This window comes from Scatophagus argus, chromosome 19, assembly GCF_020382885.2.
Source record: "Scatophagus argus isolate fScaArg1 chromosome 19, fScaArg1.pri, whole genome shotgun sequence".
Taxonomy (NCBI): domain Eukaryota; kingdom Metazoa; phylum Chordata; class Actinopteri; family Scatophagidae; genus Scatophagus; species Scatophagus argus.
Genome location: NC_058511.1, coordinates 15,092,353 through 15,108,764, shown reverse-complemented (window position 1 = coordinate 15,108,764; position 16,412 = coordinate 15,092,353). Strand labels below are relative to the sequence as shown.

The 16,412-nt window shown below is 39.6% G+C and overlaps 1 protein-coding gene across 11 annotated transcripts; it reads right to left on the bottom strand.

Moving 5' to 3' along the window:
* Nucleotides 1-1,092: 1,092 nt before the first annotated feature.
* si:dkey-1j5.4 (leucine-rich repeat-containing protein 15) lies at nucleotides 1,093-15,803 on the bottom strand. Of its 11 annotated transcripts, XM_046373927.1 has the most exons (10): nucleotides 15,704-15,781; nucleotides 15,528-15,594; nucleotides 15,228-15,351; nucleotides 9,607-9,676; nucleotides 3,879-4,066; nucleotides 3,568-3,752; nucleotides 3,220-3,476; nucleotides 2,396-2,516; nucleotides 1,959-2,094; nucleotides 1,093-1,794 (listed from the first exon to the last, which is right to left on the bottom strand). In XM_046373927.1, exons 2-10 carry the CDS (start codon nucleotides 15,540-15,542, stop codon nucleotides 1,604-1,606), a joined length of 1,287 nt encoding a protein of 428 aa, XP_046229883.1. In that variant the 5' UTR covers nucleotides 15,543-15,594; nucleotides 15,704-15,781; the 3' UTR covers nucleotides 1,093-1,603. The 11 variants fall into 11 exon arrangements, with proteins under 11 accessions (XP_046229883.1, XP_046229884.1, XP_046229887.1 ...); XM_046373928.1 differs by having other exon boundaries at nucleotides 9,607-9,732; nucleotides 15,528-15,803; XM_046373931.1 differs by lacking the exons at nucleotides 15,528-15,594; nucleotides 15,704-15,781 and adding an exon at nucleotides 12,061-12,154 and having other exon boundaries at nucleotides 9,607-9,732; nucleotides 15,228-15,343.
* Nucleotides 15,804-16,412: the final 609 nt, after the last annotated feature.

The following is a 16,412-nucleotide window of genomic DNA, read 5'->3' as shown; positions in this document are numbered from 1 at the left end:
TGGTGCAGTTCACATCTTGCTATTGATTTCACACTGTTCGGCTGAATGACAGCTGCTGCTGGTAACCCAGCTACAAACTTGGGAATGTACCAAGGCACTGAAGAAGAAGAATGATAGTAGTCAGGCATGGATGAAAAAATTATATGTTTTATTAAAACGGTCTTTGCAAAACATTCCTGTAAAAGGAAATGCTCTTAAAATATTTATTAGACTAGACGCACACATATTAGTTAGAAACACTAGTTACAAACTCTTGCTTGTTTGCAGGTATCAAAGAAAATTTAAGTTTAGATTGTCTCATTCACTCTAATTGTTGTAGTCAGCTCCCCCACTACAGAACGAGTGTCCCAAATCTTTGCCCCCATTGTTCTGGCTTATGGCACCCAGTCCTTGCTTGTGTTTTCAAAGATGACTGAAGTTCAATGCTGCAAACTCGTCCCTAGAAAGTACTACTGACAGGGCAGTGAGAAACTGACTTTTGATCCTCGTTCCTCATCAAGTATAGAGAAGGTTCCTGTCGTGGTTCCCATTGAAAGACTAATGCTACAGCATACAAGGATATTTCAGATGCCTTGTGGCAACGTTTTGAGAAAGGTTCTCTCTTGTTCCAACCTGACAATGCACCAGGGCACAAAGAAATATTTAGTATTAAGTTTGATGTGCAAGAATTTGACTGACCTGCATAGAGCCCAGACCTCAACACTTTGGGGTGAACTGGAACAGTGTGAGCCACACTCTACAGCCCTGCATCTATGCTGCACCTCATTAATGTTTTTGTGGCTCTAAGGACAGAGGGTGTTATATACTTCAGGCAAATTGTGATTTGTGATTCTGGGCTATATAGACTAACTTGTGTTATTGCCCACTGTAGTTATGTTCAGTAACAGGCTTATGTATCCACATACTTTTAGCCACATAGTGCGTCACTGTTGGGCTGCGTGGCAACATCAGCCTGGATCATCTTCGTTATTTCACTTGAATTTAATTTAGAGATTAAAATTCCAATACATTTTGATTATCTGTAGCTTTTTTCACTTGTAGTTTCAGCTGTTCACATTCAGGCAGCGTCGATCATCTCACTACCCAAAAGCCTTTCTTTTTTTTTTAACATTAACCCTGAAAGATTAGACAAACTATTTCCTGGAATCGGATTAATATAATTCCATTGCATGTAATCCGTCACTTCCCAAACCTGCGTAGCTTCTATTTGACAAGCGCAATATGAGATTATAATATTAATCTTAGTGTTGAATTTGGAGATAAGGGACAGCACTTGTTCTTTCTTCAGTTTACAGTGATTTTTATGCTTTCACTGCAGTCTAAGGGTTTTGTGCTCCAGTATACATTGAAAATACACTCATAAATACATGTTGGTCAAGCCAACCTGATGTTTTATGCAGGATTTTTAGCTGGGTGCATCAATATGCTTCTCTAACCCTAACCCTAAAGCAGAGAAGGAGCAGGATACAATCCAACAGGGAAAATTATTGACTTCATCGGAGCTTTGTGGAGTGACCTTGCTTCTCATATGATTTCTCAAAGACAGGCTCAGTATACAAAGTAGAGGTTTGTTTGAATCCATGGGCCATGAGGTTTTCTGGGGTTAGGCAGGGCAGAGCAGTTTGTTGGCTTGAAGGCTGAATAAACTCTTGTTCCGGAGTTCCAGAGGACTCTGACATCTCAGGGCGCCCTGTGGTGACAGAGTGGCCTTGGTCTGTCCCATCCACTGCACCAGGGAGGTGATGTTACAGTCACACTGCCATGGGTTGTCATGGAGGTACAGCTTCTTCAAGTCTTAGAGAGGTCAGAAAAAATAAATTATAAAAAAAATGAATGCTAAAAATGAATCGTGCTGGAAACAGTAAAGTATGTGGTCATTTCTCCTTCTACTATTATGAGTCATTCCTTTGTTCCTGTGAAAATGGGACACTAAAAAGGCACGCTGGTGGTAGTCTTACCAGGCATATGGGCGAACATGTTTCCGTCCACTGTCTTCAGGCGATTTCCACTGAGAGCCAACTGAGAAAGCCTGGCCATGTTCCTGAACACGTCAGGTGGCAGGTGATCCAGCTCGTTGTTCCTCAGGTAGAGTTCCTGGTTCAGTACTCAGCACATTTATTTTTGAGGCATTTAGCTGACCAAATCACAAAACTTATCTGTAATGCAGTGAGCGTACGAGCAGCCAGGTGCGTGTGGTGACTGAATTTAGGTGGATGTAAAAATGTTCACTGGTAAAGTCACCCAGTTGTCCCAGCTGTGAAGGTGATCTTAAATTACCAAGAAGGTGCTGATTTTAAACCTCAACAGAAAATGAAACTTTTGATTAATCTGATCTGATTATTTTTCATATTGAAAGTGATTCTGATTTTCAGTTTGTGTATACACAATATGTTACCTGTAAGTTGCCCAGACCATCCAATGCTGACAGGCTCAGTGTGGAAAGAAGGTTGTTGTCTAAAACAAGCATCTCCAGAGAGTGCAGTGGCCTGAATGCTCCAACTGGAATAGTCTTCAGACTGTTGTGGAGAGAGAGTCAAAATTCCTTAATTAAAATCAACACAGAGTACAACAACTGTATCTAAAATGAATGTAAACATCTATTGTTCAGTATGAACACATAATACATTTTGCTCTTATCAGGCGATGAGTGCAAACTAAGTTTTGCCTCCTCAATGTAGAAATCAGAGTGAAGGTAAAACAGTAGCTGCTTGCTGCCATTCAGCAGAGTTTATGCTAAAGTGGGGATGGACCCAGTGATGACCAATATGCCCTAAGACCAATAACAATGACAGCACTAGTCATTTCAGGAAGAACCCGAAGATAGTAGTTGCAGTAGTTGTCTTTTGTTTTGTTTTCGTTTTGCTTTTGTTTTGTTGTAACAGTTTTGGAAGAGACAGACATTCTGCCAATTAGAACATCAGATCTGAAAATGCTTTTGTGCATCATCTGTGTGGTTTTGTAAAACTTTGGATTTCATTGAGTGAATGCATGCATGGACGTCCTTCAACTCCATACTTTCATTACAAAGTATAGGGCACTTATGAATGTAAATTGTGCACTATATTATCATCCAACATAAATCCAGGGATAGTGAAGTGGCCCTGACATTTCAGTGTGCTTGATATAGGAGTTTACTTCTCACTGCACACAACCACAGCAGGTTTGGCATTAAAACGTTATCGTACGTAAAAAGTATCCACTGTGGGCATATGCTTTGACCTGTTATTGTCTAAGTTGAGAAACAGGAGCTGGCTTAGGCCAGTGAAGGCCTTAGGAGAGATCCTCTGAATGCGATTCATGGAAAGGTCCAGAACTTTGAGTGCGATCAGAGGCTTAAAGGCATTAGATGGGAGCGTTGTCAATGCATTGAGAGGAAGGTCTAAGTCTGACAAGTTCCTCATTCCCGCAAACATCTCAGGTTTGAGGATCCCAATCTGGTTCTGTCCCAGCATCAGGAAGCGAAGGTTCAGGAGGTCCTAGAGAGATGGATGAAACAACAATTTGAAACAACAATTTTATTGCAGTGTGACTGCTATACATATAATTCCTTCTTGGACTCTTTATTACCCGAAATCCCCTCGGTGGAAGGCTGGTGATGTGGTTGCCATAAAGATTGAGAAGCATCAGTCGCGTTGCACCAGAGAAGGTCTGAGGGTGAATTGACTTGATGGCATTTCGTTCCAGATTGATGCTCTCAATCTTTGGAACAGATTTCAGAGCGAAGGCCTTCAGGTCTGTGATGCCATTCTCACCTTTACACAACAGTAAGAAACTTGGTTACTTAAAAGTTCCTGTATATCTAGAGTAAAAGTCACATGAATTATCAAATGCCTCAAATGTCCCAGTCTTAGGAGTTTGGTTAACCACAAGGTACTCACCGAGTTTGAGAATCCAGGCATCAGTGGGCAGGTTGGTGGGGAAGGCACGAAGCCCCCTCTTATGACAATTGACCTCTGACTTTCCTTCACCAGACTTCCTGGAGCACTTACAGGCATTAGGACAGCCCTCCACAAGCTGCACTACCCACAGGATCACCAGCATCAAACATGTTAAGCGCTGCATCTCCCTTGAAAATTGAAAATTAAGTTTGATTTTTCATTCATTTTTTTCATAATCTTTGGATTATAAAGGTGAATCCTCGGAATTTTGACCCTTGTATTTCATTTTTTTTTTCTTTTTTCCTGTGAAAAATATCTTCAGTAACCCAGGATTTTTTGCATTCACCTGCCTGTGTGTCTTTGATCAGCAACAGAGCGTGAAACCGGAGTCATTACATCACATGTGCATGTACAACAGGGGTCAAAAACTGCACAGGTTACCTTCAGTTAACAGTACAAAATGTACTTCAAGCATGAAAAAGAGACTTAAATGATATGTATAGTATTACTGGTTTATTACAGGGGGTTAACATATAACTCTCATTTGTATTAACCCTGTTAAGAAATAAGCTAAGCTTTGTCTACTTTGAAGATAGTATGCCTCAAATAAAGCTTTAAAAAAACTGATAATGTCAGATGTGATCCTCCAACAAACATTTACTGTATTTTACTTCATTTACAGAATGATATTGTCATTTATTTACTGTTCTGAGTTAGTTAAGATCTCCATGAATCACTCATGTAGAAATGAAAATATAAAAAAAGCACAGTTTCTTAAACTGTTTGCCAAAATACATGGACTACACAAAGGGCAGTGGGGAATCTGAAATTCAAGACAATAAGAGACAAAGGAAAGCAGAGGAACAAACCAAGGGTCTACACACTGCAATGACACTTTTAAGCAGTAAAACCACTAATACCAGATAATCATTTGAAAAGGTTTGGGTATGTTTGAGTCATCCCACTCAACTTAAAAACTGAAAATAAAATTCCACCTGCTGGGTGGCACTTACCAGGCTCTCGTCACACTTTCTTAACAACACTTAAATTCTCCAAACGTTTGTCTGCTTTGTTTTCACCTCTCAAACAGGTCGAGTTCACTTTGTCCTTTAAAAACTTCTGTTTCACTGTTCTGTGAGTCTCAGCTACCAGTCTGTGGGCTGTCTTCCACTGACTTTTAAAAACTGAAAATGAAAAAAAATATACTTTCAATTCTTTGTAATAACAGAGGAAGATACTGTAAAATACTCAGCTCTCTCTGTGTTCTGAAACTGGTAGGTGAAACTACGCCGCATATAAAAAGTTCTCTCTGTCCTGACATAAAGCAGCTAAAAAACACAGTCATACAGCCTCAGCACACAGTGAAAGCAGGGTGTGAAACTCTCAGAGCTGCAAGTCCAGCAATGTCACAAAGCCCAGAGAAATGTGGCATCCACAGATTATGGCACCAGTCCATGTTACGGTGCCAGATCTACTGACTGTGTGTGCGCATGTTGTATTTTTGCCTTGTGTGGGTTGGTGAGTGCTTTGATTTTGTCCTTAAGTGAACCAACTTTGGGCATTCAAATAATGGACATTTTCATCTTTCAAATTTTAAGGATTAGTTTCTTGAGGACCAGAGTTTAAGTGAATATTTCAACATTTTGATAAAATTCTTCCTCTCTCTTTCTCTTGCTGTGAGTCAGATGAGAACACTGATACCACTCTAATATTTGTAAGCTAAGTGTGAAGCTCCAGCCAGTAGGCAGTTAGTTTAGCTTAACACAAAGGACTACAAGAAGTCACTGCACCCTGCCAAGAAATTCTAATTCAAGAAAACTGTCTGCTGGCAGTAGCTTTACATTTACCATAAAGAAAAAAAAGGGTATTAATGCTCTCATCTAATCTCAGCAACTAATAAATTAAGTATTTTTCAAAAAATGTAACACCGTTCTTTAAAGGATGGGCCTAGAATTAGGGTTGTGATAAGATTGATGTTGGACTTGAGAGTGAAGGTCTTAGTGTGTTGAAAGTGAGGTGCTAGGGAGACTTGTACTTGTCATCTTAAGATTGAAGCCCCCATAAAAGTCATGATATACAATATTTCAATACCAAACATGTGATAACCATAGTAATGGTGGAGAGGCACATCAGAGTAAAGAAAAATTCATCCATTCACATTCTTAAACATAGAGGTCACAAACAATTTTTCAGCTGTGCTTTGTTTTCAAGGCCGCAGCAAGAACTAATTAAAAAGTTCCATTCATCACTATGTAAATGAGTTACAAGATCACAAAATAATGAAGTACTGCATGAGTAATGAGAAAGGTAATTGAAATATTCTAATAACCGTCGTCACCAGGGTCCTTTCCGGTTTTATCAAATTAAAGACATAATGCTGCTGAAGATCACAAAGCAAATGCAAATATTCAGTAATGAAGTTTTCAAGATTCAGATCAGGTTTTCTAATAACAAAGACATCCTGTCTATGACATTGAGAGTTACACTATGTATGGTAATCTCTTTGTTTCTGGGGAAAAGCTCAACATCACTGCACCTCTGAGAAGTCAGAGGCATTGTGCAGATAAAGGCAGAATACCAGCTACAGGAGGAAACAAGTAGAACTGCTTTGTTTATTCCACTAAAACATCTGACCTTTTTCATTTGATATTTAATCAGACCACTACTGCATTGAGACAAAGTGACACTAATAAAAGTTTGAGATTAAGATGACATGCTGCGAACTAAGCTAGTAATGCCAAGATTAGACATTCAGTAATTGCAACATAACCTCAATGGTTAAATTTAACCTAGTGGGCAGAGCTAAACAACAACAGTTTTTGTAATTAAGTAACTCAAATTCAGACCTGACAAATAAAGCTGAACTTTTATCAGTACAACTTTTTAAAAACACAAGTCAACAAAGCAGTCATTTGAATTCCTTTTAAGTAGCTAGACATTACTTCAAATATTATATAACATCCATGCAGCTAGGGTGGTCCACTAGTTTGCATGTCTTTCTCTTTGGCAGTTTGTGACACAAATTGTTCCACAGCCATGTAGATGTGACAGTGGCTGCATGTGGAAGTGGGTCACGACTGTAATTCCTTATGAGAGGAGAGAGTAGAGGAACTGCCAAACATGTCACTCTCTGTTACATAGCAGAGAAAAGACTGAGGGCTCTGAGGATGGGGAGAGGAGAGGAAACACAGAGACACTCAGACTCAGAGAAAGAGAAAGCAGGACAGAAACAGAAGGAAAAGGGAGAAGAAAACTGTGAGGGAACAATGATAGAGCAGAAGACAAGAGAGCAGGCCGGAGAGGAAGTGGGCGGAGAAGGAAAGATCAGAGTGAAAAGAGGGAAAAAAAGAGCAGGAATGAGATTGTCTAAGAGGAAACAGAGAGGAAGACAGTGCAAAAGACTGATAGGTCAAAATAGCAGGAATAAAAGGAGAGGTGGAAGAGAACGCTTAGCTGTTTGGCACAACGTTCGGATTAATCGGGACACGCGCTGGGAAAAATAGGCGGCAAATAGACAGCTGTGCTGACTGGACGAATTCTTTTGTCAGAGGAAGATGAAAGATCCTTTTCAAACCTGGCCAACACACACACACACACACACACAGTTTATGTTTTCATGCCATATGGGAACATTACACTCACACTCATGCTAATGATACTCTCCCAAATGGCTTATCTACTGTGTGTGTATGCGCGCGCGTGTGTGTGTGTAGCAAATGCAGGTTGGAATAATGAGGATGAGAATAAGAATTAAGACTGATTTGTTTTTAGAAAGCCGACCAACAAAAATTAAACAAGCTTATTATTTTAAAAAAAAATACCTAAAAGACAAATCTGGTGATGTTCTGTGTTCAATAATCAATCAATAACTCCAATGAAAAGACAATGAATTTATTGTACTAACAAATATATAATATGTATCCAAAGCTATAGCTTTTTCAGTGCTCTGAGAGCCCCAGAGGTCTTTTTCACAGCAGACATTTTTACTTACTTAAAAAGCACATTACGGTAATAACAGCTCCATTCTAATCAAGTGTACAGTTTTGATGCATTCTTTGTCGGCACCCTTGATGTAACTAATCTAAACTATTCCAGGTGGCTATACTGTAGCTGGACTGAACTTACACAAGATGCTTGCTGTGTATGGATGGTGGCTACTTTGGCAGTAGAACCTGTTAAGTTGTTTAGAGGTGTACAGGACGCTGCTGGCTTGGAGGAACGTGGATGAATTTGCAATGCTGGTATTGGTCAGGGAACAACCCTGTCTTTATTTTTAAAGATATGAAAAGACTTTTCCACACAGGGTCAATGGGCTTGGAGAAAAATGCCCAAGAGTGGCTGGCCAAATCGAGTAGTAGTGAGAGACAAACTAATGCACTGTTGGTTTGGGGATTTTCATCGGATTTGCTGAGGAGGAAAATATAGAATAAAACCAGTCTTATCCTTTAAGTCTCAATGAATGACAGAATTCTGGCACGACTTACTAAGATGCATACTGTATAAAGTTGTTTGTCATGGTCATTTGTCAACCTAGATAAAAAAAAAATGTCTAAAATGTATGCTGTTGGTTTAATCCTGTACTGAGGGATGGAACCAAAATAAAGTACAGAGTTATAAAAAAAAAAAAGCAGAGAGAGGAAAGTGGAAGAGCTGAAGGAGAAGAGTGAGAAACAATTAAAAGAGAGAACCAGAGAGAGAGAGAGAGCACAGAGCAAACAGGGCTGACGATGACTGGCTGATAAATACCTCTGTCTCTCTCTGCACAGCCATCTGAAGCTGTTTACAGCCACTATACCCACAGCAGATGGCTATTCATTTTGTATGGCAAGCTTCCAATCGAAGCGTTTGTTAACAATGGCCCGATGCCACCCGATCAAAGCTAATAGTGATCAGATGGCATTTTTATGAAGGAGGCTCTCATTTGCAGCATCTCCCAAAAGCTCAACTGTCAATAAATGGCTGCTGTAAGAGGGATGGATGCACCACGTGCTTATTGATGAGAAGACTTGAGTTTACACAGAGTCAATGGGCTGCAAATGCCAACAGTAAATAATGGCCTGCTCGTGCACTGGAGCGTGTTCCTCAACATCCAAAAGGGGACAGTTTTTGAAATCAGAAGTTAGTGCTCAGATAAGCCGGGCAGTGTCAGTGAACATGAATGGCACTCTTCCTGTGTCCAAAATTTAGCTGATTAGGAATGTGCACCGTCAGAAATGCAATAGAGATGGTAGGAGTAACAGGAGTAACAGCACCCAAAGGGGACCTAGCATTTTAAGCTTAACAGGCTTTAAAACCTAAAAATGAAATCTAAGGTGAAACAGCAGTACTAGATTCATGAAATTTAAACTCAACAGAAAAAATGGACAGTGAAAATCATTGCTTTCATTCTTACATATCTCAAGGAAATTCAATCAAATGCAGCTGGACTTAGTTATTTGTCTTTGAAGACGTTTCACCTCTCATCCAAGACTAGGCTTGTCAAGCGAGCATGAACTGATGAAGCCTCTTGGATTTGAATTTCCTTGAGATAACCATGACCTGGATGAATGAGAATATTCACAGGCTTCTTTCATTCTTACACTGCAAGCAGGCCAGTATGGTGTAACAAAGAGGAGTTAAAGGACACTACCATGTAGGAAAATTGCTGCTGTGTCTTGAATTGCAGCTGACAAATGTAACAAACTTTATATTCTGCCCCTTTTGAAACTGATTCTGTGAAATGTTTTACCTTTCAAAATGGCAGAAGACCAAAGCTTGTGTCCAGTCTTCAGGACAGAGTGGCAAGGTCATCACTGGTGCTGAGAAAAACAGATCAGGCCATGCTTGAAGGTTCAGATTTCTCCTTCCTCTGTGGCTACAACACAGCAATCACATATAACTTACACATATTCTTTTGACTATTCACCAGTTGGCCAGGACTCCTGAATGCTAATATTTTAAACCTTGGAACCAAACCTTGCTGATACTAACATTAAGGTCAACAAAATTCTGTCATCTATGTCTATTTTTATTTGGCAAATGATTGCCCATTGACCTCTGTTAAATTTAAACAGGTTGAACAGGTGTCAGGTGAAATGACCTTGTCATGAATGTTGCCCCACTGACGCATTACCGTTACATACAGCTGCATTAAGTCAGTGGCAACTTGAAGGCAGCAGATCAAGGTGACAACAAAATTTTGTAAGGCACAAACATCAGTAGACACAGACAACACTCATCTGTGAGGTCATCTCTTCATCATACTATATAGTCGTTTGATGTATTATTAATAAAGATACATATATTTTGCCAAAAAATAGGCTTGATTGCTGTGGTTCAAAGTCATTTTCCACATTGTGAAAACTAAGTGTCAGATGTTAAGAAAACAGCATAGACATTAATTTCTAATACTGTCTTACAGCTAAGACTGAAAGCCTTCAAGGTTTCAAAGCCTGCTGTTAAAAGAGCTTCTGTGATGAGATGCTTTGGTTGCTAACAACAGGCCTTCTAAATGGGTCTCTATCAGACAGATGTTGACTGTAATGTTGCTCAGGCAAGCGTAGCCAGCCTAAGCACCTACTCCCCATGCACCGGCTCAAGGCGCCAAGTCAAATCAACCATTGTCTATTTAAAGGGGGATTTGGATTGTTCCCTGCAGGCTAATGGGTCGGCCCACGTTAGACCCCTGAGCTCTGTCTCCTCTCAGATTCTCTATGGGAACACTGAGCCTGCAGCAGCAGCACATCTACACCATAATGCATGCACATCATCACCATGGTAATGGAAGCACTCTGCTCTGCACGGCTCTCTAGCATCATCTACTGACGGGTGGTGTGCAGTACTTCACAAAGTGTTTACAGTGGTTTTTGTACATTATTCAGAGGTTTCAAGATGATCCTGGAGTCCAGGTTCCAGCATATACAGTAAGGCACTCTAGGCTTATTTTGTTCACAAGAAGATATAATCAGAAGGGATATTTTTTTTATAGCTTACACCTCTAATGTAATCATTTTTTGAGAATTAACATTATTCCAGGAAGCTTGGGTTCTCATTAAATTGTCTGAATAATTCCATGGATTAATGATATCCATGCTTCCATTATCTAGCGGATAGGTGGATGCTGCAGTCACTTCCTTTTACCTTCTGCATTGGACAGACTGTTACATGCAGTACTGAGGACATGATCTTAGTGTCCTCCTTGGTAGATACAGTCCTGTACAAAAGGAGGGTGTTTTCACACTCGGGACCTTTCAGCTGTCCAAATGAACTCAGGGCAATTAATAAGCATTTTTGCATGTATGTGAACACAGCAAACAAACTCAGACCCCTTTGAAACAACAAGTTTCTTCAATATCTTTTTGTGTTCACATGAAATCTGAACAATTCTATTTTGATTTTCTTTATGTCTGTGGGCTACTCTAACTACTGTGTATGTTACTGATAATTCAAAGCAGAAAAGGTCTGAATGTGAGCAGAAAGATGACGGAGGCCTCATCAGAGCTGAAGAGGACCAGAAAGATCCTGCATTCGATGGGTACTAGTAAGACTTGGAGCGACATCACGCCTGGTGGAAACAGACTTGGATGCGTTCTATTTGCCCTAACACAAGACAAAGTCATTTGTAACATTTTTCAGTCATTGTTGTTATAGCAACACCGACTGGTTACAAGCAGCACCAGTTGATAAACAACACATTACGTGGTATTTCAACAAGACCAAAGCTATATGTCTATAGGCAGCAGTAAGGCAGTATTTTGTATCTGGCTTACTAAATTGGACACAGAAAAAACAAAAGCACACACAAAACCACAGCTTTTATTTACAGATGATGCTCTGGGCAGTCATCTTGATTTGCAAACTCGGTGTCCTCTGCAGACGACCAAGTTGACTAGTTGGAATTCCGACTTCAGGGGCTTCTATTTGTCACTTCCAGCTTCAGAAGCTGGAAAACAGCTCGGAAAACTACTTTCGATTCCAAATAGCTTGCTGTGAGAGAACGGGGATCTCTTTCACATTAGTCGACATGACTAATGTGAAAAGCAAAAATAATTTTTTGGTCCACTTTAAGGGGACAGAGTTTGGTTCGTTGAAAAAAGACTATACATGAAAACATACTTAGTACTGGAAATACTTTCCTAGATAATTCAACCATTCGGTTTAGTCAAAATTTGGAAAATGTGCTGCAGAGATTAGCTGTACTTGCCTTGCATGTAGCCTTGTATAGCTTTCGTTTGATTCAGTAAAACCACATCTGCAGGACTTAATATCCACGGCTCGTTTTGTCCTTCAAACCACAACTACAGGCACAGAAAACGTTACATATAAACAGCCTTGTAGCAAAATGGTGTCCTTCCAGAAGAATTACTGGATGTGAAACTTGCTGACGATTAAGTGAGACAGAGATTATGTTCCAGCTCCAGGCTGATCTTTGACCTCTTTGAGCAGACCAAAAACTTGAAAGGAGAACTTCCAGGCAGAGGCCAGTAAAGAATCACATTATTACTCCCTGATCTGCATCACATGTTGAGGTTAGAGAGCTGCCATGTGCCTGCTTCTCGCTTACCCAGCTGTTAGCTCAGATCCCTGCATCAAAAACATGAAAATCAGGTCACAGACGCTTCTGCATCTTATGTAACAAATGTGTCCATCAAACACCTCATTATGGTATGAATCAGTCCTGTGAAATTATTCAGCACTATCCACAGTGCTGACACCTCAGCTATCTAGCCTTCAAAAAGACACAAGTGACGAGCAGGCTGATTATGCCATCTGCCTGGTGTACAAGCGTATGTGAGCAAAGTGAGCTCGTGTGCATGCTGAGGTGTGTGTGTGTGTTGTTGTTGTTGCTGTGCACTGTACCTGCATGTGGGATTAAAACCAAGGAAGGCCTTTTTTTATCCCATCTAAGCTGTTTGCCTGCAGCTCCTGTCACCCTATCATCTCTGGCAGACTTATAACCACATCCATGAGCTGAACTCTGAGGCATCCACCTCCTGCTTCCTTACCCATCTTACTGTCACACAAATGTAAAATATCATCTTTTTTAATTTGTTGCCCATATTCTAATAAGATTTGTGCTGTTTTGCTTCTTTGACCTTTCAAGCACAGGCTGTCATTGTTGGCTTGCCCGGAGCAGGAGAGAGTTGCTGCAACATCTATATGGCTCAACTCTTCAGACAAGAAGAAAAGTGAAATGAGAAAACACAAAAGTGTGACTAAATTTACTGCAGATGAAAGTGTGAATAAGACAAACAAGCAATATTGTAGGATGCCTGTACTGCATTTTTTTTTATTACACAAAGTGCAAGTTGGGGGACCTGGGAGACTTTGAGAGATGAGAGATTTAAAACAAAGAAAGGTCCAAACTGAAGCAGCATAGGTGTGCTGAGCTTTAGTCCCATGCTGACTCAAGTTTCAGAAACTCAGTATGGGATACATGCCCCATACTGTGATCAAACACATTTGCATTACAGCCTGTCTGACTGGAAAATAGGCTACCCATGTCTTTCAACATCCATACTTGATGAAAAGTCAGAGGATCTTTTTTTTCTCTTTACTACTTTCTTTTAAACTACACCTCACCATGCAGAAGAAACCATCCATCTGATCATAGACAAAAGGCTTAATCCTGTGACAGGGTGAAATATAAACATTAATGGCAGCATTGACTGAGCTGTGACATTAGCTAACTTAACTTGGTTAACTAGCCTCCCATCGACGAGTAGATCAATTAGTAATAGTAGAACAATTATAGAATAGTTCCTACATGAAAGTGCTCACAACAAAATAGATGGTTAAGTCTGTCAGTCTGTCTGACAGGATGCTGTTAAAGGCTGAAGTAAGGTCCAGGAGTACAAAGACTGAGCACAAACCATCAGAAGCAGCCACTAAAAGTTTGTTGGTAACCTTTAGCAAGGCAGTCTCAGTGTGAACATTTCATTTTAGAAATGTTTTGTTTTTGTTTCAGTGCAGATAGAACTGTCACTCAGACACTTTTTTTTTTTAAATTATATCACCTATAATCAAAAGTTTGTTTCTTTTTATTGTTCCTTGATTTAAGCTCTTTTAGTTATCCATGCTTTTTTGTTTGGATAACAACTTCTTTCTAATTGGGGTGACTGAATCAATACGGAGTTGTCCATATTGTCGAGCTGTAAATACAGCATTGTACGAAATTAAAATAAAATTGTCCTTTCAGATATTCTTGGGACTCTTGAATGGATTTCATCTCTATATTGTTTTACTTGTCTACTGACTGCTCAAAGTGCTTTGGAGTGTCTGCTTCACCTCACCATTCTACAGCATTCACACACTGATGGCAGCCTGTGCAATCTGGAGTCAATCTATAGATTTTCAGTTCAGGCAAGCAGAAAGACTGTTGTGATAATCCAGGTGTAATCAGATAAAGTGTCTTTAAAAATCAAGATGATTCTCTTTTTTGGACTATTTTTAAGGTGATAAAAACAAATTGGATAAGCTTTGTGGCATGCCAATTAAAACCTGATGTTAACAGGCTCGATGTCATTCAAAAGGGAACCAGCAGGTGGCAGAATTGATTTTTCCATGTGCTCAGACCTGATGACAAGGACCTCTTGTTTCAGCTGCAGAAAATCATTTGACGTCCAGTTTTCACAAGGTATTCATTCAGTGAATTCAGCATTCCAGGACAAACATGCACGAACAGCAGCTCTCCTCTGCACCTGGAAAGCCATCACACACCCAACCTCCCGCCCACTTCCAAAGCACATAAAAACACCTATGCTGCAGATGACAGCTGTTATCTCTCTGCTGATACCTGGGAGCCCCAGCGGAGCCTGGCCAGACCCCCAGAGACTACCAGATGACTGCAGGGTCACAACAAAAAGGCAACAAAGAGAAATTAGCCATAATAATAAAAAGTGATGATAATAATAAATATAATAGTTTAATAGTTTTGATGGTTGTGTGGACGGTATATAAAATGTAATCACAAATCAATTCCAGTTATATTAGCTCCTTTTCAAGGGGAGGCAGATGTTCTGTATGACCAGACAAACTGAAATTCATCCCCCATTTTAGCTTGATGGAAATCTGTATTTAGTAATCATCGTAAAGCAAATTTTCTGAAAGTTGGATATATATTACAGGCATACGTTAAAGCAGTTTCACTTTTATCAGAGATTTGTTTAAAAAAGTTGAAAGCTCTAAGTAAACCACTTTTAGGTGGTGCCCATTAAAATTCCCCACACTCTGTAGGTATCCAAAAGCATGTCTAGTGCTCGTTTGTTCTTTCAGATAACCAAACAAAGAAGCACCTGGACCAACAGATTTGAAGCTCAGACCAGACCCGGAAAAAAGTAAAGACTTGATCCTTTCATACCTATTCTTTACCTGTCTGATGACTGCATTCCTCTGGAATCGGGCTGTCGCGTGTGTCACCTGTAGCTCCACCTGGCTTCACTTCTGAAGTAATCAGTTCCATCTTGTGATCCACCTCATTATCAAACAGTGGATCCTATGATGTATTTTGCACAAAAAAGAAAGTATGAAAATCTACACTATAAAGCAGTCTCAAAAAAATGTATAGACCTTCCTTACAAAGGAAACACAGGCAACACATTAGCAATAATGTTTCATTTATACATCCAAGCCACTTTCTGTTAAAAAAGCCATAAATCCAGATCGCCTTACCTCATTTTGAAACATCACTTGTGCTTAAATCCTCATAATCCTGTTTAGTTTAGTTTATCTATTTGCACTTATAAAAGATAATGAAAGACATAATACAAAACAAAATAATTGTGCAACAAAATCGAGAAGCCAGAATGCTTATTTGGCATCATTTTCTTTTAAAGTACAACACTTACATAACAAAGGAAAAACAATACAGATTCATCCTTGTGTCAGGTCCCCCACCTGCTAACTGATTGCTAATTGTAAACCACAACTGTGGTCGGTGACTTGGTCTATAGAGTGACATGTGACACAGTGTCTGAGAAAGTCAGTGTAGCTGAAACACTGACTTCCTGGACTGCATTCTGTATGAAGTGATGTCTGCACTGAAATGTTTGCAAATGTATATAAACTTAAGTGATCCTTTGCAGAAATGTTAAAAATTGAGAGAACATATTGACCTTTTCATATAATGTTTGGACATTTTGAGGAATGAAATATTTAAAATGACAGTATGAAAGGTTATTTTCATTTGTTTACTTTATTGTTTGTAACAGTTAGATGTGACCAGTGTCTGCAGAAAAAATGACATTTTCTGAGCCAACAAGTTATGTTGCTTGGAAAAATTACTTGGCATGGCTCTTTCTTGCCTGTCTTATTGTAAATGATCTAATGTGAGTTATACTTAGCGACATTATTGATGAGAAACTTGTGCCAATGAATCATCACCTTACATGAAATATGGTGTGGTTTAACGGTGCAATCAGAAAAATGTAGAGGTTATTTCAAGTCTGGCTATAGTAACTGGTATAGTATAGAGTGCTTTTTGCACTCCTCTTCTGTCCTTGTGAGCTGCCACAACAAGTGAATTTCCCTACTGCGGGATCAATAAAGTTCATCTTA